General features: G+C 39.9%; 1 protein-coding gene across 3 annotated transcripts in view; it reads left to right on the forward strand.

The window, feature by feature from the left end:
* Positions 1-7,983: 7,983 nt before the first annotated feature.
* Positions 7,984-21,817, forward strand: part of atrx (ATRX chromatin remodeler) — a 46,447-nt gene continuing 32,613 nt past the window's right edge. Inside the window, exons 1-13 of one of the 3 annotated variants that reach the window (XM_061834644.1) lie at positions 7,984-8,078; positions 14,729-14,790; positions 14,868-14,914; positions 15,015-15,124; positions 15,200-15,280; positions 16,007-16,116; positions 16,210-16,277; positions 16,364-18,306; positions 18,384-18,447; positions 18,733-18,878; positions 18,986-19,153; positions 19,244-19,358; positions 20,758-20,857. In XM_061834644.1, the coding sequence (XP_061690628.1) occupies positions 14,734-14,790; positions 14,868-14,914; positions 15,015-15,124; positions 15,200-15,280; positions 16,007-16,116; positions 16,210-16,277; positions 16,364-18,306; positions 18,384-18,447; positions 18,733-18,878; positions 18,986-19,153; positions 19,244-19,358; positions 20,758-20,857 (3,009 nt within the window). In that variant the 5' untranslated portion in view covers positions 7,984-8,078; positions 14,729-14,733. The other 2 variants (XM_061834643.1, XM_061834645.1) reach the window with 2 other exon arrangements.

Raw genomic sequence — 21,817 nt, forward strand, 5'->3', positions numbered from 1 at the left:
GGGTTCAGATCAGAGCTTTGTGATGGCAACTCTAAAACATGGACTTTGTTATTCTCAAGCCATATTTTGGCAGTATGCTTAGGGTCATTACCCATTTGAAAGACCCACTTGCGCCCAAGTTTTAGCTTCATGGCTGATGTCTTGAGATGTTACCTTAATATCTCCGTCTAATGTTCTTTTCCTGGCAAAAAAGTCTAGACTTTATTATCAACTGTATGTAAGAAAAGTTGAAAGTGCACACTTAAGTCACATATAGTTTATTGATTCTAAAGACATAATCCAAATACATCTGGACACCTCTATACTATGTAGAAAGTAGCATTATCCATTGTCCAAACCGCTTATCCTCATAAGAGTCGCAGGAGCCTATCCTAGCTAATATTGGACAAAAGGAAGACGACACACTGAATTGGTTGCCAGCCCATTTCAATATCATGACTGAGCGGGAATCGATCCCACGCTGCCCGCACCAAAATCAGGTCTGTCATCACTACACCATGAGTGACAACGCTGTAAAAAGTAGCATTTATCATATTCAAATATAAATATATATTATAACTCCTAAAAACAAACAATGTGCAACAATAAATACATTTTATGCATGATAGAAAATAATTTATGTTCTCCATAAGAAAATACATCAACAATCATCACTTTAAGCAGCGACACAATCGCTTCTCTGCACATTCTGAGATTTCTTCCAGCAGTTTGGAAAGATCACATGTTGCATTATTTGTCACCTGACAGGACTTAATTCCATTCTGTAACACAAGCATAACGTCAATGAGTTCAGTAGAATGAAAGTCGTGTTCTTGAAAAATGAGAGCGTATGTGAAGAGTAAATTACCTTCTCGTTGTATTTACGCAGCTGACGGGTAAGTTTTGCCAGTTTTACATGTCTAACATGGTTCAAGGATTTCTCAGCTTCGCACAAGAAATGTTTCTATAAAGGAAATGCCAGTCAATAACATGCTCATGTAACAAAGCATACATTACTGTCATTTCCAAATGTCTCAAACCTACCCCACAGGTTCTGTCTGTTGGCATCTGCACCGTTATATTCTGTAACTGTGGCGGGAGAAGGTCAACAAAATATAAATAAACAACGACAGTAAGCTTACTCTAATGTAAAGAGTTTGGGTACATACAGTTAGAAGAGATGGTTTTTCTGCTTCTTCCTTGATAAGTTCCAGGTTGATGTCCTTAGAAAGCATGACGGATGTTGCAAAGGAGGCCATGAGCAACAATATTACATCAACCCTAAAGTTATTCATGGTTCAGAATGCAAGCGCGATCTGATAATTTCAGGTGGAGCAAAATGCTGAATGAGCCCCACTTTCAAATGTCCGCTTCTTATATCAAGAAAAAATTGCGGATTCAGACTCACATTAGCCAGACGTCATGAGAGGAAGAAACCACAGATGTCAAATGCAGCCACCCACAACCCGCGACGTCAATTTCCTGCTAAATTGATTTTTTTTCCTTGCATTTTGGAATAAAGTTTAATGTGATCTGATTAGTCCAGACTGATCAATGTCAGTTTTTATTAAAAAAAAAAAAAGTCTTCTCTGTAGTTGAATTTTTGTTGTAGTTCAAAGCATTTTATTGCAGCTTTTGGAGACCTTTTGGCCGACTTCAATCTGTTAGACACATTCTATTCAAGTACTTTTGTAATTGAACAGGACAGGGGAAATCGGGTTTTCGTGTCATGTAGTCAGTGAAAATGAACCAAGAAATATCATTAACTCGTGCTTGAACAAGTAGGGCATTTAGTTTTTCCACAAAGGACCTAGCAGCTTTTCACTGCACACCTCACAACATCAATGAACACCAACTAACACGGCCTCTATGATCAGGTATACAGTGCCTTGTGAAAGAATTCAGCCCCCGTGAACTTTTCAACCTTTCGCCACATTTCCGGCTTCAAACATAAACATATACATTTTTTTGTCAAGAATCAAGTGAGACACAATCGTGAAGTTGAACGAAATTTATTGGATATTTTATACTTTTTTTAACAAATAAAAAACTGAAAAGTGGGGCGTGCAATATTATTCGGCCCCTTTACTTTCAGTGCAGCAAACTCACTCCAGACATTCATTGAGGATCTCTGAATGATCTAAAGTTGACTGATGATGATAAAAAAGAATCCACCTGTGTGTAATCAAGTCTCCGTATAAATGCACCTGCTCTTTGATAGTCTCACGGTTCTGTTTAAAGTGCAGAGAGGACCATGAAGACCAAGGAACACACCAGGCAGGTCTGCAGGAGATACTGTTGTGGAGAAGTTTAAAGCCGGATTTGGATACAAAAAGATTTACCAAGCTTCAAACATCTCAAGGAGCACTGTGCAAGCAATCATATTGAAATGGAAGGAGGGTCAGACCACTGCAAATCTACCAAGACCTCCGGCCGTCCCTCTAAACTTTCACTTCAAACAAGGAGAAGACTGATAAAGAGATGCAGCCAAGAGGCCCAGTATCACTTTGGATGAACTACAGAGATCAACAGCAGAGGTGAGGGAGTCTGTTACAAAAGTATTAAATATCAAATAGATTTCGTTCCACTTCACGATTGTGTCCCACTTGTTGATTCTTGACCAAAAAAAAATATTTTATATGTTCATGTTTGAAGCCTGAAATGAAGCGAAAGGTTGAAAAGTTCAAGGGGCCGAGTACTTTCACAAGGCACTGTACTTTGGATCCTGAGCTGTTCCTTCCTTCCTCCTTACTTTTTCTTTTCCCGACATTCTGATACTAGTTGTAGATATAGCGACAAACTATGTTAACCCGCATTAGTTTTCTGAAGTGCTCCTGGACCCACACGGATGAAAATGCCCCAGCCGTTTCTTGGCCCTTACTTCCAGAGAGTTCTCTCTCTTTTGATGATAGTGTGGACCGTAGATGATGAAAATTCCTACAAAGCAAAGCTAATGTATTCATATTCCGCATTTCATACACAAGGTCCCATGTGTTTGACATGATTAAACAAGTGTAAATTGAGAGATCTTGTTCTTAAACTGTTGGACTATTTTCTCAGACAGTTTACAAGGTGGTGAACATTCCCCCACCCTTCCTTGTTAACTACTGAGCCTTTTGGGAAAGCTCCTTTTCTACCAAATCATGATACTTGACTTAACTTTTCTAATTAATCTCTCCACCTCTGGAATCTTCCAAACTTGTTTTTTTTTTTACTACTTCTAACCAGCAATAAGTCGAATTCGTTTCCGGTGAGAGTTGGACTCTGCCGTTGTCACCGATTTTGTTCACAACTTTTATGGACAGAATTTCTGGGCGCAGCCAAGGCATAGAGGGTGTCCGGTTTGGTGGCCTCAGCATCGCATCTCTGCTCTTTGCAGATGATGTGGTTCTGTTGGCTTCATCAAGCCGTGATCTCCAACGCTCACTGGTGTGGTTCGCAACTGAGTGTGAAGCGGGTGGAATGAAAATCAGCACCTCCAAATCAGAGCCCATGGTCCTCAGTCGGAAAAGGGTGGCGTGCCCTCTCCGGGTCGGGAATGAGATCCTGCCCCAAGTGGAGGAGTTCAAGTATCTTGGGGTCTTGTTCACAAGTGAGGGAAGAATGGAGATTGACAGACAGATCTGTGCAGCATCTGCAGTGATGCGGACTTTGTATCGGTCCGTTGTGGTGAAGAGGGAGCTAAGTTGAAAGGCAAAGCTTTCAATTTACCAGTTGATCTACGTTCCTACCCTCACCTATGGGCATGAGCTGTGGCATGTCCCACCGGAAAGAGACCCCAAGGGTGACCCAGGACATGCTGGAGAAACTGTCTCTCGGCTGGCTTGGGAACGCCTCGGGATCCCTCCGGAAGAACTGGAAGAAGTGGCCAGGGAAAGGGAGGTCTGGGTACTCCTGCTGAAGCTACTTCCCCCGTGACTCGACCCAGAGAAGTGGTAGAAAATGGATGGATGGAAGTATTTCTAAACTTTCCTTTTTGTAGCCCCCTGTAGTCAATGTTTTCACACCATGCCCACAAACTCATTGGAATTGGGGTTTGTATTAGTCTTTAAGACTTATTTGCAGCGATATCAGTTTTAGCAGTGTGATTACCGCCTTCTCACACAAGATAAGACAGAATTTTGAGCGAGCGTTTATCACGTACACATCAAAAAAATACCTTCCGTGGGAGGTCCATGTGTGAAGAGTTTGAGTAATTTAGCTTTTCTCATGCATGAAGCAGAGGAAAATGACAAGCTATGGTTTTTACTCCAAGTTACGTCATTGTTCTTTAAATTAAAAAAAAAAAAACTAGGCCATACAAAAATAAAATATTTAGCTTTATTTGAAAGCCCAACATGTAGCATGCATACACACACACACACACACACACACACACACACACATGATTACTGAGTTCCTTGTAATTATTTTTTGTTTGTTGCAATTATTATTGAATTATTATTCAATCCGAGCCCTCCCTGTGTGGAGTTTGCATGTTCTCCCCGTGCCTGTGTGAGTTTTATTTGGGCATTCCAGTTTCTTCCCACATCCCAAAAACATTCAACGTTAATTGGCGACTCTAAATTGCCCCTAGGTGTAATTGTGAGTGCGGCTGTTGATCTAGATATGCCCTGCGATTAGCTGGCAACCAGTTCAGGGTGCACCCTGCCTCCTGCCCGTTGACAGCCGGGATAAGCTCCAGCACTCCTGCAACCCTTGTGAGGATAAGCGGCTAAGAAAATTGATGGATAATTATTATCGTTATATTCATAATGCTAATAGCTGTATTTTATCATAGTTAATAATTTGTTTATTCAAAACTTTTTTTGTGGACAACAGACATCCTAGGTTCTACTGCTTTGGAATTTTCCATGCATGTTCTATAATAATAATTATAATGAGTCACTGATGGTGTAGTAGTGGTACACTCATCTGAATTCAGTTCCCACTCATTGATGGTGTCTATACACAATATGTCGTTGTAGGCTGACTGGCAACCAGTTCAGGGTGTAGCTGGCCTTTTATCTGAAGTTAGCTGGAACTTAGTTTCCAGCACACCCACGACCCCGATGGGGGTAAAATAGATATGAAAACTACATATAATATTATTCACTTCAATGTCTACACGGAAAAAAAAATGAGCGGAGAGCGTGTCATTCACGCGCAAAGTTGCGGAAGTCTCACAGACGGCCATATTGCCTGCAACGACATTTATTAATGTCACATTGGGAATGTTGCCAATGAGAAGACACTGTGCCACCTGCTATGGGAGACAAACAACAGAGATTTTCAGAAGTTTTCCGACACTGAAGCTCTTTTCGAAGAAGAGAACATCTCACAATCGAGTGAAGTGACCGGGGCAATATTACCCTATCATTTCGAGCCATATTTAGATGATATACGGATCACTTCTAATGAACAAAAGACTCCCCGACAGATGGATGAGGAAAAAATATTCAAAATGGCAGGCCTATGCGTGTTTCTTTCGGCTTGTCCCTTATGGGGTCGCCACAGCGTGTCATCTCAGATGAACGCATATATATGTTTGGCACAATTTTTACACCAGATGCCCTTCCTGACGCAACCCTTTCAGGGAGTGGAGGCCCCAGTGGTATACAAACCCACAACCCCTGGTTTACCATACCAGTGCTCTAACCACTGAGCTATGGGGCCTAAAATGTTACATTTCCTAACTCTTTTACAAGTCTTGTGTATGTAGCGTACTCAGGAGGTCCCATGTCGGGCAAAGTAAGTACGTCAAGGGTGCCCAGACACCGGTGGCGGGTGGGGGAAGAGCTCATTTCTCCTCCCTGCCAGCGGTGTGGCCAGACACCTTCCAAGCCTGACCCACCTCCGCGTCGGGTGAAACGGCAGCTAACTGCGGCAAATGGCGATATGACGCTGCTCTTTTTTTCATGTTCTGAGAGGATTATGTCATCGGACGCCGACAGAGCTTTTTATTCATCCTGCTGCTTACCAACAAGTAAACGGACACGACCGATATGACGCAAATCTTTTGTTATGTTCTAAGAGGACTACGTCGTCGGACGTGAACGAAGCTTTTTACTATGGCTGCTTTCAGAGAAGTTGTTAGAGTTTGGTGACTATACATCTAGTTAGCTAATCAGCTCATGTTACATGCTACTAAACTGGCTTTGTACTTCTATTTTGTTATTGTTTTACGTTGTATTGTAGTGTGTGTGATTAAATTGTTTTAAACGCAATACAAGTGCTTTGTCATATGTTGCCAGTTTGACCAAAGGGATTTATTCTAAATTCACATGTAACATAAGCTATAAACTGTGAGACAAATTAGTCCCCCACAACTATTGTTTTTTTTTTTAAGACCTATGTCATTTAGAACCCGCAAAACTCTCATCCTTCGCAACTGTGCAATCCATTTTTCATGACGAACCAGGTTTTTGGAAAAGTGTGAAGAGTGAATCCATCCTCCCGAGTGTTTGAGCAATATCCAGCAATACAACGAGCCGACATTTTGGCTCACACGAAGGAACAAAGAGCTACCTTCCCGCGGATAAAACCGGTATAAACACACGAGGCCTGCTGATAACGTCACTTTCTGATTCTTCTCCAAAATGAAGGCCTCAAGAGGATTTTCATGACGGAAGATGCAAAAATCGATGTACGACAACATCATGATGTGTGGTGAAAAAACGGATGGGTACATTCTGGCTGCCTTTTTTTTTTTTTTATTAAAAACATACTTAAAATCATGCTTTACGTGTCAGTAGACTTTTGAATATTGAATGTTCAATATTTACGACTAAAACTCATGCATGTGCATAAAGCCAACGTCTCCCGAGTCATGACTGTGTTGTGAAACCAAATGTCGCCAATGAAAGAGGCCACCTGACTGGCAAAAACGGAAATGATTATGCATTAGAAACAAACACGTCCTACACAATGTAGTATCCTGTAAATAAGGGGGTTCCCCAGATGGCCAAGAGTACTTTCCAATTTCCAAAGCGAGTTTTTTTTTTTTTTTTTTTTTATATGACATTGCTGTTTTACAAAGGTCCCACCTCCGCCAACCTTCAGAAACACGTAAAAACAGTCTGGACACCTACCCTTAAGGAGGAATTTCATTTCCGGCGCCTGAATCCGTGATCTTTTTTTTACGTCAGAAAGCTTTTTTAAATGGGCTGAAAAGTATTTTCATGTTTTTAATGAATCTGTACAATACTTTCTGAATTTTACTTTTTGAACTGAAATACTGAAATAACTGAAATTTTCTGTATTCTGCATTTGATAGGCTACACGGTGGAGCGACTGGTTAGCGTGTCAGCCTCACAGTTCTGAGGACCGGGGTTCAAATCTCTATTCTATTCTAAAACGGGAAAAAAAACATTATCGTTGTAAATGATGAATTATACACTGTAACACTATAAAGTCATTTGATTTTTCAAAGTAATGTAGTGGACAGTGCCATCCTCAGGTAGTTCTAATAATTGTCAAATGATACGTTGTAAAATACTGAACTCATATGAGTGTTATTGGTGTGAATGGTTGGTTGTTTATACAAAATGATTGCACTGTGGGGGCTTTATTGTTCGGATCATCAAACAAATGTGGATATCAAACAAATATAACACAGGTAAACTCAAAATTCAGTTTTTAAAATGTTGAGAAAAAAATTGAAGTTACTTAGCGGTTTGTGAAAATGTAATGCCCCCCTAAATCTAATACGGTGTACCGAAATCATTTGTTAGATATTTACATTTGTTTGATGATCTTCAAAAAAGTGGGGAAACTATACAAAAGTTATTTCTGATCATTATAGTAGTACCGTTCAATGAAACAAAGACAGACGACTATTTAAATATGGCATCTGTAGGCCTATACATTACTTTATATTTTATTCTCCATCCACTCATTTGAACTATTATTTAGTTTGAACCACATCTTTCGGAGACCCATCAGATGCGCACAGTGCACAGCCCCAACTCGAAGGTGCTTGAAAGTGGATCCAGATGGCATCGTGCGCCCACCTCGATGCGGACCAGTGGGAGCAGAGGGGCATCCGAGGCGAGCAGCCAATGAGAGCGCTCGCAGGATTTGGGCTCCGTGCGCCATTTTAGCGCGTCCACCGCCATCCGGTAAGATGGTCTCCGCGCTTTGTCTCCGCTGACTGGAGTTGTTACGCTTATTCGGGGACTTGTGTCGCTTTTTCCTGGGCCAAACGTCGCCACCCGAGCTCCTTCCGACCTGTCCGCGCGGAGAGCAAACCCGTCTTTGTGTATCGAGAAATGACGACCGCGAACAGCAGGTAGGGAAGGCTCGTTTCGATGTGTTTACACGAGCGTGTTGCGCATTGATTGCACTGGAGTGAGCTATCGTTTGCTAACGCTACGCCGAGCCATCCGTTAGTGCTTGTTGGTATTTAGCAAGCTAGGCTAACTAGCCGCTACCGGCAATGTTCAACTTAATACAAATGCAGGTTCCAGTGTTCTCGTGCATGTCTCAGAATGATCGCGGTATTTATTGGCATTATTTTAAGAACAATTTGGAAGACAGACGCGGCCTATAAAAATAGTTAAATGTTGTAGCTTCAAGGTAGCTTAGTAGCGAGCAGCAGCCAGCGTTTAGCGCTCCAGTTCCTGCCATGATATCGTCAGAGGGATGCAAGGCCCCGGGAGCATTCCATTTTTCGGTGCATGCCCATGCATTGGAGCTGGCATGCATCGCTGGGAGGGGTGATTCGGGGGAGGGGGTAGCAGAGGGGGCTGCAAGGTTGCCAGGGCAACTTGGGGATGGAGGGCAAAAAGAAGTTGCTCAGCTCGTGCTGCTGCTGAACCTGCGAGCTCGTCTCAATTTGGCGACGCGGGCCAGATTTGCTGTTTTCAAAACATGTCAAAGCGGAATGAGAAGAAAGGACCACACGCGGGCGTCTTCGGCTCGCACCGTTTTGTTTCTCGCAATTAACCGTGGACCTTGTCAGTGCTTGTAGGGACCAAACCACAACAGAGTTGAGCATCCAAAGTAAACTGATGCGGCCCCCTGTTGTGAAAGTAGCAACACCGACATGCATACTAGTAATTAATGATTACACAATAATAGACGTTTTTTCTTGGGCAGTTTTTTTTTAAATATAGCTTTCTTGAAATAGTTTTAATGAAAACACAACAGTGGTGCGTTTGTCGTTAATTCGTTCCATGACCACGCATTTATCTCTAAACTGTCTAATCTGAAATTATCACTCCCCATTGGAATCATCAGAAAGGAAAATCTGTGGCAGCATTGCTCCTTGTAATGTGCAAACATTGGCATTTTGAAAACAAATCAAACAAAAGGCTTCGTGATTAGGTTAAGGTGCTATGAGTCATTTTTCACAGATGATAGCAGAATAGATGTCAGTCTTGTGTATTGTATATTGTGATATTGTCTGCCTAGTAGGCCTAACAATGATCACAATTAATAATTTCTTCCAATCTCGATTATCTTTTTTTTTTAATAGCCGATTTTAAAGAATCTGTACAGAAAAGTAAAGAAGCGAGAGAGTAGTTCAACCTTTTATAAGTGCCTTTTGTGAATGACACTCCTCAATCGGTATTTGAAACAATGACTCCAACCTGACATTGGCGTATTATGCAAACGGATCTCGTTTGATGCGTGTCCCCCGTCACACAAGGAGCACTTGAGTGGAAAAGGTAAGAGTGAGACCAGTGGAATATATGTGCCGACTTTTACCAGTATGTTTTTTTTAACTGGCTCTGTTAGTGCTGTGCTATTGTGTTGCTACTATGTAGTTGCCGCGACTTATTTATTTTTTTCAACCGGCGAATTTTATTTATTTATTTATTTTTTACCAGCCTTGTTCGTGCTACCATGTTGTTGCTATGTTAAACTAAGCTAAGCTATTAAAACTTTCTGTCTTTCTTTGTCAATATCTCGTGTTTCAATGTGGGCACTTGCAGCTTTTACACAGGTGCGGCTTATGTATGTACCAAATGGTATTTACTTTACAAATGTACTGTGGGTGAGGGTTATAATCTGGTGCACTCTGTAGGCCAGAAATTACGTTACTCTGTACATTTTTACAATTTTATGTACATTACAAACACACACATTTGTTATAAAGATACATGTATATGATTGTGTAGGTGTTGATCTAATAATTTTAAAAAGATGACATTTAGAATTGATTAATTTGATTATTGGATAATTTAATTGGTGGGTATATTGGTAGAAGGCTGCTGATGATGGAACTGCCAGGCAAAAGAGTAAGAGTAAGACCAAAGAAAAGGTTGATGGATGTTGTGAGGGAGGACATGAGGACCATGGGTGTTAGAAGAGGATGCATGAGATAGGCTTAGATGGAAAAAGATGACACACTGTGGCGGCCCCTAACGGGACAAGCCAAATGGAAAAAGATCTTAATTTTTAAAATTGCTTAAACAAGTATTTGAAGTTGTCAATTTCATTCCATTGCTTCTAGCGATTTATTTTTAGATTTTTGCTGTGGTATTTTTTTCAGTACCGATATTGAGCTACTATACACAGGTACATTATTGAAGTCAGGGACTTAATTGTTACATAAATAAACAGTACCAACGATAGACTAAAAGCTGAAATAAAAATCTGCAATTTAGCAGGACCATGAAGCAAAACCGGTGGTACAGCAGAGGATTACTTTATTTTTTTTATTCCGTGATTATAGATTGGAGCCTCTTAAAAATAACTTAATTTCTTGTTACTGTACAGTTATAAATTCATGCTTCCAATATTGGGAATGATTATGCTTCATTGTACCACTGTTAACCCAGTGTTGTAAAGTTTTATTCTCTGCTTGCCAAAAACATGTTGTGATCTAGAACTGTGTTAATTGGTGATTTTTGTGTTGTGACTTTTGGAAATGTAGTCCACGCACGCTCCCTACATTCTGGAATATTTGGAAACTCAGTGTTGTTGGAAAATGCTATTCGATTTAGGGCTGCAACTAACAATTTAAAAATTGATCATAAAAAAATATATATATTTTTTTTCCCCCCAAAGCAGGACAATGCAGAGAATCTACAAATGTAAATTATGATTCAGAAATTGATTTGGTCAGTTATGTCAGAAAATTGGTTAACATTTAATTTTATTACCCTAAATCAATATATGTTTGCAAATGTCCTATTTTGAGGAAACACAAAGATGATCAGTCTGTTTTATTATTTCGTACAGTGTTTCATCATTATTCGTGGGGGTTACGTTCCTTACACCCCGTGAATAACAAAAATCTGTGAAAAATGGACATAATATTAATCTACCTATGTATGATATGTACCATATTTTTGCAACCATAAGATGCACTTTAACCTCTTAAATTTTCTCCAAAATCTACAGCATATCTTATGTTCACAACTGTGTTTTTTGTCCTATAAAGTAGTCACTGTGATTTGACGGGCGCAATCGCGCCCACACGCCATCACGCTCACGAAACGGCACAGTCGAGCACAAAAAAATCAAACGCGTAAACTGTGTTACGAGTAGACATACATAGATATTGAAAGACGTTGCTTATTTTGTGGTGTCTTGACATTCATTTATATGTTTATTTCATAAATGTTGCAAACAAAACCAGCCTGATGCTAAAAAAAAAAAAAAAAAAACAGTATTCACCCGGAAACAGGAAATGCAAGTTAACCGTACTGAGCATGTTCTGAAATTATGCCAAAGCACATGTTCCGGGCTTTGTCGCATACTCTAAGTGCATGTACGTCAAAAGTCATTAACATCATGAGCCAGAAATTGAATGTCTATTGACCTCTTTAAAATTGTCTGTCTCAGTCTGTGCAGTGTCAATATGTTATGATTTTGGTATTGGGTAACAACTACATACACGGTTATAACAACTCAGTAAGTTATTTTAAGGTCTTGAGATTCCATCCCTAATCTCACCCTCAACTTTATATTTGCGGTCTTTACTGACCACAACCGTACATTTTTCAAATATGGGTGACTGAAGTACACATGAACACACTGGTTACATTGTTAGGATAAATGCTAGCACATATTTTACTGTGTTTGTAAGCTACCAGATGATGGCGCTCACAAGACAGAGAGAAATAATTACTTTTTACATGTGTAAACTGAAGAAGATTACATGGCCCCACGCACAGCCTACAAGCAGGTCGTAACTGACGATGGTGTAAACCAGGGGTGCTCAATGCGTCGATCGCGAGGCAGTCTTGGTCGATCATGGGATGGCGTGCCCAAATAAATAAACAAATAAGACTCAGCCAATGTTCCCTCTAAACTGCACTCGTGTGTAATTGTGCACCGCTGATGCAGTCTCTTCACAGATATTCTGTGTTGCGTGCAAAAAAAATCCAATGCAAATTGAAAGTATAACATACAGCTATTCATTTTGTGGCATTTTGCAATGTGATTAAATGAGTGAGAGATGATTGGTTGTTACATCCAATGGCACAATTCACATACATACTGTAAAAAAATGAAAAGAAGAATCCACTGGTTTATTTTAGGCAGCGCACGGAACTTTCTCTAACAACGACCGCTTCTCCGCCACACTCTCTTTTTCCTAGTTTACCTTACACCCATCGCCGGTCTTAAAGACGTACACTCATAATTACAAATGTTATAATACTTACGCAGCCCATAAATGTGATTTTATAATGACAGCGTCCACAGTCTGGGCAACGTAGAGCAAAGACGAGCTAGACATGATGCTCATGTTTACTTTTGATATTCATGGAGAAAGTTAAAAAAGAAATGCCGTTGTTTTGAGATGCAATGACTGTCGGAGTATGTGAATAATCGAAGAAAAAGTGGTTAAACTGGACGAGATTTTCTCTTTTCCGAGTGGGAAAGGTCTGTCTGAACCCAAAGTAGAAAGTGCAGGATGAGATGGTGTGTAATTTTAAAATTCCTCCTTGGCACATCCTGATCCAGGATGAAACCACAGACAGTACGGTGCACAAAAAGCTAATTCTGTATTTTAAATATAGGCGGCAACATAACATTAACCTTAAAACGGTTTGGGAGCATCATCATAATAGCCCCACCACCGACACACACACGCCGTCGTCGGTAGCTTGCGAGAGGCTGGCTGCTTGAAAAGTAGATATTGGGGTAAAAAGTCTGTGCAACCCTGGTGTAAATGCGTACGGTGTCACATCAAAACTAAAATGATCACTACAACAAATAGAATAGCATCACTAGCAAATAATAAAACAATTTAGACACAAAACGTGCACTTTAATTGCCATATACCAGGACTCAGCGTGCTTTGTGTCATTCCCTGCATGCTTTGTGGCACTCAGGCCCTCCTTCGTGCCACAAAGCATGTTGGGAGGATGTAAAAAGCGTTTGCAAATGTTGGAACTCAGTCTGCACATAAGGTGCAGCACATTGTACGGCACCATGTCTAATGTGGTGCCTTGTGTATTTAGAAGAGAATTTAAGACCTCTAGGTTCATGAAAATATGGTACGTTTGGGATAAAAAATAAACTTGGAGTGCTAATCAGTGAGTATGCGGGGCTGCAAACAGTGAACCGTGAATGGCCAACGACACACTGTAAATGTCAGTATTTATTATTTTATCATCCTGTTAAATATATTTACTGTTGAGAGGTTGAAATTCCAAGGATGTGAACAGTTTGAAGTTAGTCTTTATGCGATTGATTATCTAAGAAAGTATTGATTTAGTTTGATAATTGATTAATTACTCTATTGATCGTTGCACCTCTTTCAGTTATTCAGCGCACCACACTCTGGAGTGTGAAGCGCACTCTGGCCACTCTGACTGGGGAGACAGCGTCATGGAAGCTGTTCAAACAAGTCATTTACGCAAGGTGGTTGACAGTCGTTCAAATATTCAAAGAAAGGGAACATGCTCTGCCTCGGAACAGCACACTTTCAGAGTAGAGTTAGGGAATCGGATTGAATTTCTGAGCGTACCCTGAGTCGTAATGATTAGATTAGCGTGTGATTGCTATGTGAAATTTGTGACTGACCTTAATGTGGAGCCATAAATTTCAGATGGATGTCTTGGATGTTGACAACAGTTCTTTCTAAGTACCACCAATTTGAGAAAAGTAAACTAGTAACATTGCTGCCGCCTGTCTCTGCACAAAAGAAATTTACTGCAATCATACTGATAAAAAGATTGGAATTTAAGACCATCATCATAATTACTATATGAACTTATCACATTATAATTGGAATAGACAGAGTTGTAGTGTCTGATGGGCCCCAATTAACAGAAACACGGGAAAACAAACTATTTATTTGGCTTAACATCAGTGGCGCACATTATTCAGCCAGTAGTTAACTGCTGCAAACATTCTCATATATTTGATTGACAGGACAAGTGTGTTAGTGAAGTGAAGGACCTTATTTTTCTTCCTTTCAGAGGCATAAATTAATAATTTTAGTTATCGTGATAATTTTAAGGAAAATATATCCTCTTAATACAGTTGTCAAGATGGGCCCAATGGAATTTGTGTTCCAGCAATGCTAATCAAAATGTGCAACTATTATCTTATCTTTTCTTGCACACTATAAGATACTGTTGGAAAATGCTAGAGAATATTAGTTTGTATGTTAATACTGGATGTTTCTGAAGTTCAAGTGTGTAAAAACCCGCCAAGGTAACAAATTTATCATTGTTCAAGGTTTTTTTCAATAGTGTCACTTCTCCCTGTAATCTTAATTTTCAGTGCCTTGCTGGCATTATTTGCTGTCTTATGGTATTTGAAGAGAAATGTAATTTTTTTTCCACATTGATTGTTTCTTCAGGTAAAATGAGTCTGCTTATTCCTGACTCCAGTGAAGACCAAATGGCAGAAAATACAGAGAAGGTAGTTCTTCCTGATTTGGTTTTGTGTGCACATTGAGTAACGTCCAGTTGAAACTTTTTTCCCTTTTATGCTTGCAGCCTTGTAGCTCAGCAGAAACAACACTCTCCTCTTCTCGTAGCAAGAGGTAAGCAACATTTTTCCAAATGCAATATTGTTGTCAAACACACCCCTGTTTGCACACCTTATTTATCAATTATTTTTCTTTTTTTGCTCCTACATTATAGGAAGCCCACAACTGTAGCTAGGGTAACTGGACCGAATGATTCTGGGAATTCCGATGACAGTGACAATGAAGTGGCTACCTCTGACAGTAATGCAGGCAGCACATCCAAAAGTACGTATTTACGTGTTTATTTATTAAGATGTTGGGGTCGTAGCTAATCCGATTTTGCTCTAATTGCATTCCAAGGTACCTTAGTGTTGCGGCCTGCAGGGAGTGAAAATAAAGGCACTGTGAAGTTCAGAGTGGATTACAAACATAAAACATCAGGTAATTATTTAGCATAGAAGTGTTTTTGTGTGGTTATAGAGCAAAATCTTAGCAAAAAGTGGTGGGTTTTTTTTCTCCATTTATGTGCAATAGAAAACTGGACTATTGGATTAAATTGATTGAAACCAGAATTCTAAAATTCATATAAACACCTTAATGACTAAAACTACAACTTTAAAATGCACTAAAAACTTAATCTCACCACGTTCAATTTTTTAGACGTTGCATTACCATGCCCAAACTATTCAATTAGAAAACAAATTCCTCTTGCATGTTTTGATTTAAAAAAAAAATATGTAATTAATTAATATGCACATGTCCATAAACTGTTTTACACTATGGTGTGATGACAATCCACATAACAAATGGTTATATTTTATTATTCAACCAGATTTTTTTTTAATTCATATTTGAAATAAGATGCAATTTATTGTATTGTATTGAGACTGAAAATCATACCAAAAAAATGGTAATCAAAAACTATCCCGTCATTGTTTTTGCATTTTACCATAAGCAAATAGACGTCAACTTACTTTTACTCTTGTGTGACTGTCAGAATATTCGGTTAATGTTTTATGTCAACGGTTTGACTCTTGCAGAGGTTTGGTGTTACATTATTTCTTCTGGAAAACATTATTTTGAAAGTTGTCAGCGGTTTAAAATGTTCCATGACATTTTTTTTTTAATGTTTCAAACAAAAAACAAATCACATTATTCTGCCCACAGATGACACCCTGGAAAGAAAGATCAACTGCACAGCCTGTGGAAAGCAAGTTAACCAGTTTCAGCGTAGCTCTGTGTATGAGCACCCTGCTCTTAAAGTGCTTATTTGCAAGGTATAAGTTTATCACTTTACTTTTTTTTTTTTTCTACCATTTTATTGAGGCTGTGGTGCAATAGTCTTGCCAGTAATCTCACCTTTCCTCTAGTCATGCTACAATTATTACACGAGTGATGACATCAGTAGAGACTCGGATGGAATGGACGAGCAGTGCAGGTAAGCCAAATCAATTTAACCAAACCCTTTAGTGTACTTTAGTCGTAGAACTTTTTTTTGCACAACTCCAAACCCCTCTTTTCCAGGTGGTGTGCTGAGGGAGGAAAGCTCATCTGCTGTGACTACTGCAGCAATGCATTCTGCAAGAAGTGCATCCTACGCAACCTGGGCAGAAGAGAATTATCAGCCATCACTGACGAGAACTCCAAATGGCACTGCTATGTGTGCAGGTCAGAACCCCTCCAGGATCTGATCTCCAAGTGTAGCGGCATCTTGGCAAAGATTGACCACGAAAAACACAAGCATCGTAAATCTGGAAAAGGCGAGGACCGCAAGAGCAAGACATATATTAGCAGTGAAGTCAAAGCGCACAAAGCAGTTGTGAATGGGAAAGAGCACACGGACGGCTCAGGCACCATAACATTCTCTTACAAAAAATTACAGATACCCAAAGAACTCTTGAAGAAAGCAAAAAAACTGGTCGAAACCACAACTGGTTTGAACAATACATTTATCCAGTTTGTGCAGCAGACTACCTTGGAGCAGGATGATAAGTCTGTAAGGTACAGGCATTTGAAAGCATTCAAGGCTGTACTTGCTGATTTGAAAAAAGCCCACACTGCTCTGGAGGAGGCTTTGGAGCCGGAGTTCAGAAGTATGGAACTACAGAATGGTGACAAAGGGCTACAGCAAGTCAGAAAAAGCATGAATGTGGTGCAAACTGTTGTGGTTGACGAGGACAATGAGCCGGAGGAGGCGAATGCAACTGAGGAATCAGACTCATTGAGAAATCTGCATGAGGATCACGATGAGGAGTCAGTGGTAGCTTACAAAAAGTGTCAGAAAGCACATTTGGACCAGCATGCTGGAAAGGAGCTAGATGAGCCAGAGGAGGACCCCGAGACTCTGTGCAACAAGATGGAAGGTGTGCCAGACAAGGGACTGGAAAAGGCACTACATGAGGAACCACTTGGTAAAGACCGACAAACAGAAGATCTAACCAAAAATGTAGTTAAAACAGAAGTGTCTGATGATGAGCTGCTGTCACCTGGTGAAATATCACTTGATCATGACATTATGTCTGTTCCTCCTTCAGTTCCTGAGGAGCTTTTTCAGATGGTTGAAAGTCTTGCAGGTCCCCACATGCTGGCACAGACTGATCCGACTTCAGATGCAAAAGCAAATGGCCCCGCACAACAGAAAGTGAAGAACCTCATCGTTAAACTGACTCCAGTGCCGGTTGTGACAACGAGCAGGTCTAAGTCCTCGTGCAAAACCAGCGAACAAGATGAGGAAAATGGGGGCTCTGGTCCAAGAGAGGAACCAGCCAGCCCACCATCCAGTCGACGCTCCAGTAGAGTTAAGACCACTCCCCTGAGGAAGCAAGCTGATACTAAGAATTTTAAGGACTCCTCTGAATTAGAGCAGGACTCAGAGAATGAAAGTAGTTGCAAGTCCCAGTCCTCCAAGAAAGAAGAGAAGCACAGTATTGCTTCCTTGTCAGACAAAGAGGCAGGAGACTCTGACTCGGATGAGGTTCCTGACATATTGCTGGAAAAGGTGGCACAATGCAACAGTAGCGATGAGGAGAAAGAGAGCCTGAATTCTCAAAAACGTTTATTTAAAGCAAAACCCTCAGCTGATGTAGACAAAACATCCAAACGCAAAAGAAAATCTGGGGACTCTGAATCAGGCATTGAAAGTAAAGGCAACAAGGCATTAAAGAAGAAAAAACAAAATGTCTCAGACTCTACTGACTCTGATCAAGACAAGATGAGCATTCCAAAGATGCGATCAAGCCGTGCAACAAAACATGACAAAGCAAAGGAAGAAGGCAAACCCAAAAAGATGGCTGCAGCTGTGAGAAGATCTTATGAAAAGAAGCGCAAAGTAAGAAGCTCAAAATTGGCTTCAAAGCTGGAGTCATCCTCCAGCGAGGATGAGGAAGAGCAACAAGCTGATGTTGACTCTGGAGATGACCTTGACGAGCAGACGTTCAACCCCCTGATGGAAGATGGTGTGCTGGGAGGCAAGTGTTTCATAGAATTTAAAGATTCACAAACTGTACTCAGTTGGATGATACCTGTACTACTTTTTGTCAAGTAGATGGAATAACTGTCAAGGAAGCCTCTCAAATCGATGAAGATGACGACGATGATCCAGAGAATAGGTACCAGCATCATACACTACGCCACACTACATTCTCACAGTAAAGGTCAACCATATTCTACTTATCTATTTAATTTACAATTCATTTAATACTTAAGACTCGGCAGACTGGTTGAAATTAGAAACTGAAATAATTATATAGCACAATAGTGTATAACAAAGGTGTCTACACCCTGTTTACATAGCAGTTAAAAAGAATTGCCCGCAGCAGTTTGACCGTTTAATTTGTAGGATTTAGGTATTTGTGTGTGTGAAATTGTAATCATTCTTTTCCCTTGTATTTAAGAATCGCTAAGAAAATGCTCCTCGCCCAGATTAAGTCCAACTTTTCCTCTGGTGCTGAGAGCTCCTCTGAAAATGAAGGTGAAGATGTGAAAAAGAAGTCCTCCCAAAAAGTTAAAAGAGAGGAAGATGACACAAAGGAGCAGCAAGGTGGAGTGAATTTAATGACTGCTGAATGAATTTAAACACTGCTTCTGTTTTTGTTTTTTGTTTTTTTTGTCCTTTTGCGTATGACCATTTTTGTTCTTGTTCAACAGATAAAAATTCTCAAGACTCAGGTTCTGATATAGAGGTGAAGAAGCGTGGTCGACGCCACAAGTTGCTACGTCACAAGCTCTCGCTCAGTGAAGCAGACTCAGAGGATGACAAAGAAGACAATGCAGAAAAGACCAAAAAGACTGTCAAAAAGAAAGAAAAGAAGAGAGGTTCACACTCAAGTTACTCATCAGTAATTGTGAGCTAACTATTTGCTTTTTTGTGAGAGCAGTGAATAACCTCTGTCTTCCGCCTGGTAGTGGACAGCGACGATTCAGAAGATTCTGATTTCAAGAAGTCAGCATCCAGTGCGGACTCTGAGATGAGCGAGGTGGTCAGTGAGTCAGAGAATGAAGAAAAGCGTCGAAAGACCAGGTGTCGACTCCAAGCACTCACTCACAACATTCATTATCTAGGGTTAGCGCTAGTAAAGCTTGGCAACCTTAAATACTCAAGGGCGGGACACAGACCAGGAGATCATCATTTTATTGAACGTACTGTCATCTGTCAACTTGAATGAAAAAGGACAGTTTCACTTACTGTAATTTCTGATATATAATGTCTGTTTAAAAAAAAAAAAAAAAAAAAACAAAAACAGCGTATTATACATAGAGTTGGATGTGGTTTTGAATCGAGTCATTCTTGTCCAATTACGCTTCCTTATTTCTATTCTGGTTCCAAACCATTTTCAATTCCAATTCTGTTAGGAGGCTGGGTCATAAAACTTTGGAATCGGATTCAAGTCTGGACTTTCACTAGGCCACTCCAAAACCCTTATTTTGTTTTTTTTAAGCCATTCAGAAGTTGATTTTCGTGCTGTGTTTAGGATCATTATCCTGCTGCAGACCCCACTTGTGCTGTAGTGAGAGGTCAGAAAATGGCTAAACAGTCTCCTTGACTGACTTGATTTTGTAAAGGCAGATTCTGTTAGTGATTTCCTGGTTGTGAAAATTAACCAAAAATTCTGATTAGCCACAATTAATTCATGATTTAACCAAGGGGGTAATTACCTTGAATATTTTAACTTTAAGTATTTTTTTTAATTTAATAAAGAAAATAATTTCAAAGATCACATGGGTTATATTGGTCTGTTTACATTTGTTTGCTTATCTTAAACATTGGAGTGATGAAACTATGCACAGCGATAAGAATGTGAGAAGGGAGCAGCAATACTTTTTCATTTACTCTACATCTGTAAGAGGGCTTTCCTGATTTGGGGGGGTTGATGTTGAGGGTCCCTGTTATAATCAAGAGCATATTACAGTCCGCATAAAAAATTAGGGTAAGTTAAAATATGCTTTCTTTGAAAATTAAAAGCCAATTGTAATGTATATCTGATTGGGATTTATTTCTTTATCCATCCTGAATCTCAGCCTACAGCATTAGGACATCAAGGCTGTTGAAGTCACCTTCATTTTCACATACGATTGTAAACTGTTATCTGTGAGGCGTGAACACTGTTTGTTTTAAATATTGTTAATGTAGCACATAATGTTAAATAATGTGGTCTCTTCAAAAATATATTTTTTTAATTTGTCCATGGTTAACCTACCAAGTGTCAAATATCTGAGGAAATTGTGGTATAATTTTATTAATGTGACAAGAATATGATCATTTTCAAAACCAGCCAAATTTAGAAAATGTTTATTCTTTGAAAATCACAGAGCCACAGCAGAAGATTGAAACATCCACAGGTTGCAGATACCTGATCTAGACTCTTGACTCCGTTGTCATGTGGGACACCTCATAAACTATCTATGTTATGCATCTGTAGATCTGCGAAGAAGAAGGATGATGAGAAGCAGAAAGGTCACAAGCAGCAGAAGAAGAAGAGACGCAGGATCAAAGTACAGGATTCCTCCAGCAATGAGAAGGTGTTTAAAATAAAGAAAAACAAATATGTGGGTAATGACAGTGAAACCTGGATGGGTGTGATCGGTGGGAACGGCCACCTGACCAGAACCTGGGTGGTGTTCTGCTCCTGAACTTCTTTGTTTGTTACAATGTCCTGAATAGGAATCAGCTTGATTGTCAAAGTAGGTTCCAAGCTGAACAAGGAATTTCTGTTTAGTAGTTGGAGCCATTTTAGTATGACAACAAACAACCACTACGACAAAATATACATTTAGGACATAACAAACATGAGTATGGAGAGTCATTGAGCAATGAAAGTGCAACTGATGCAGTCCTAAAGCACTTTAACGTGATTCAAAGAGTCTTATAATAGACTGATCTGGTACAGTGATGATTGTGCAAATGGTGCAGAGAGTTCTCAAACATATCAGTGGCCAGTAATAATCAACAACCATATGCAAATAGTGCAGCGTGATTAAACTGCATGAATAATTTAGAAGTGTCCTGACAGAAATGTTAAACTGACAATCTTACAATATTGTACGTCATTCTGTTTAAGACGCTCATTGCATGAGGGAAGAAAGAAGCTCTTTAAATGTCTGGTGGTTTTAGTTTGCGTTGTTCGATAGTGTGTACCTTAGGGAAAGAGATAAGATGGGTGATGACCAGGGTGTGGATGTTTCCAATATGAATTTCCATGTCCTTGTCCTCTGGGACTGTGCAAGCCTTCAAGAGTGTGTAGATGGTTACTGACAGTTTTTCAGCATTCTTGAATATCTGTTGGAGTCAGATTTTTGTCCTTCTTTGTGGCAGAACCAAATCAGAATGTGATGGAGGAACCGATTAAATGACAGCTGTGTAGAACTGCCTCACCGTTTCCTGTGGCTTCCCATGCTTCCTCAGAAGCCGCTGGAAGTACATTCTGCTGGCCTTTTTTCAGGAAGGAGTTTATTTTAGTTTTCTCCTTCAGGTCCTGAGAG

The sequence above is a fragment of the Syngnathoides biaculeatus genome, chromosome 11, assembly GCF_019802595.1.
Source record: "Syngnathoides biaculeatus isolate LvHL_M chromosome 11, ASM1980259v1, whole genome shotgun sequence".
Lineage (NCBI taxonomy): Eukaryota > Metazoa > Chordata > Actinopteri > Syngnathiformes > Syngnathidae > Syngnathoides > Syngnathoides biaculeatus.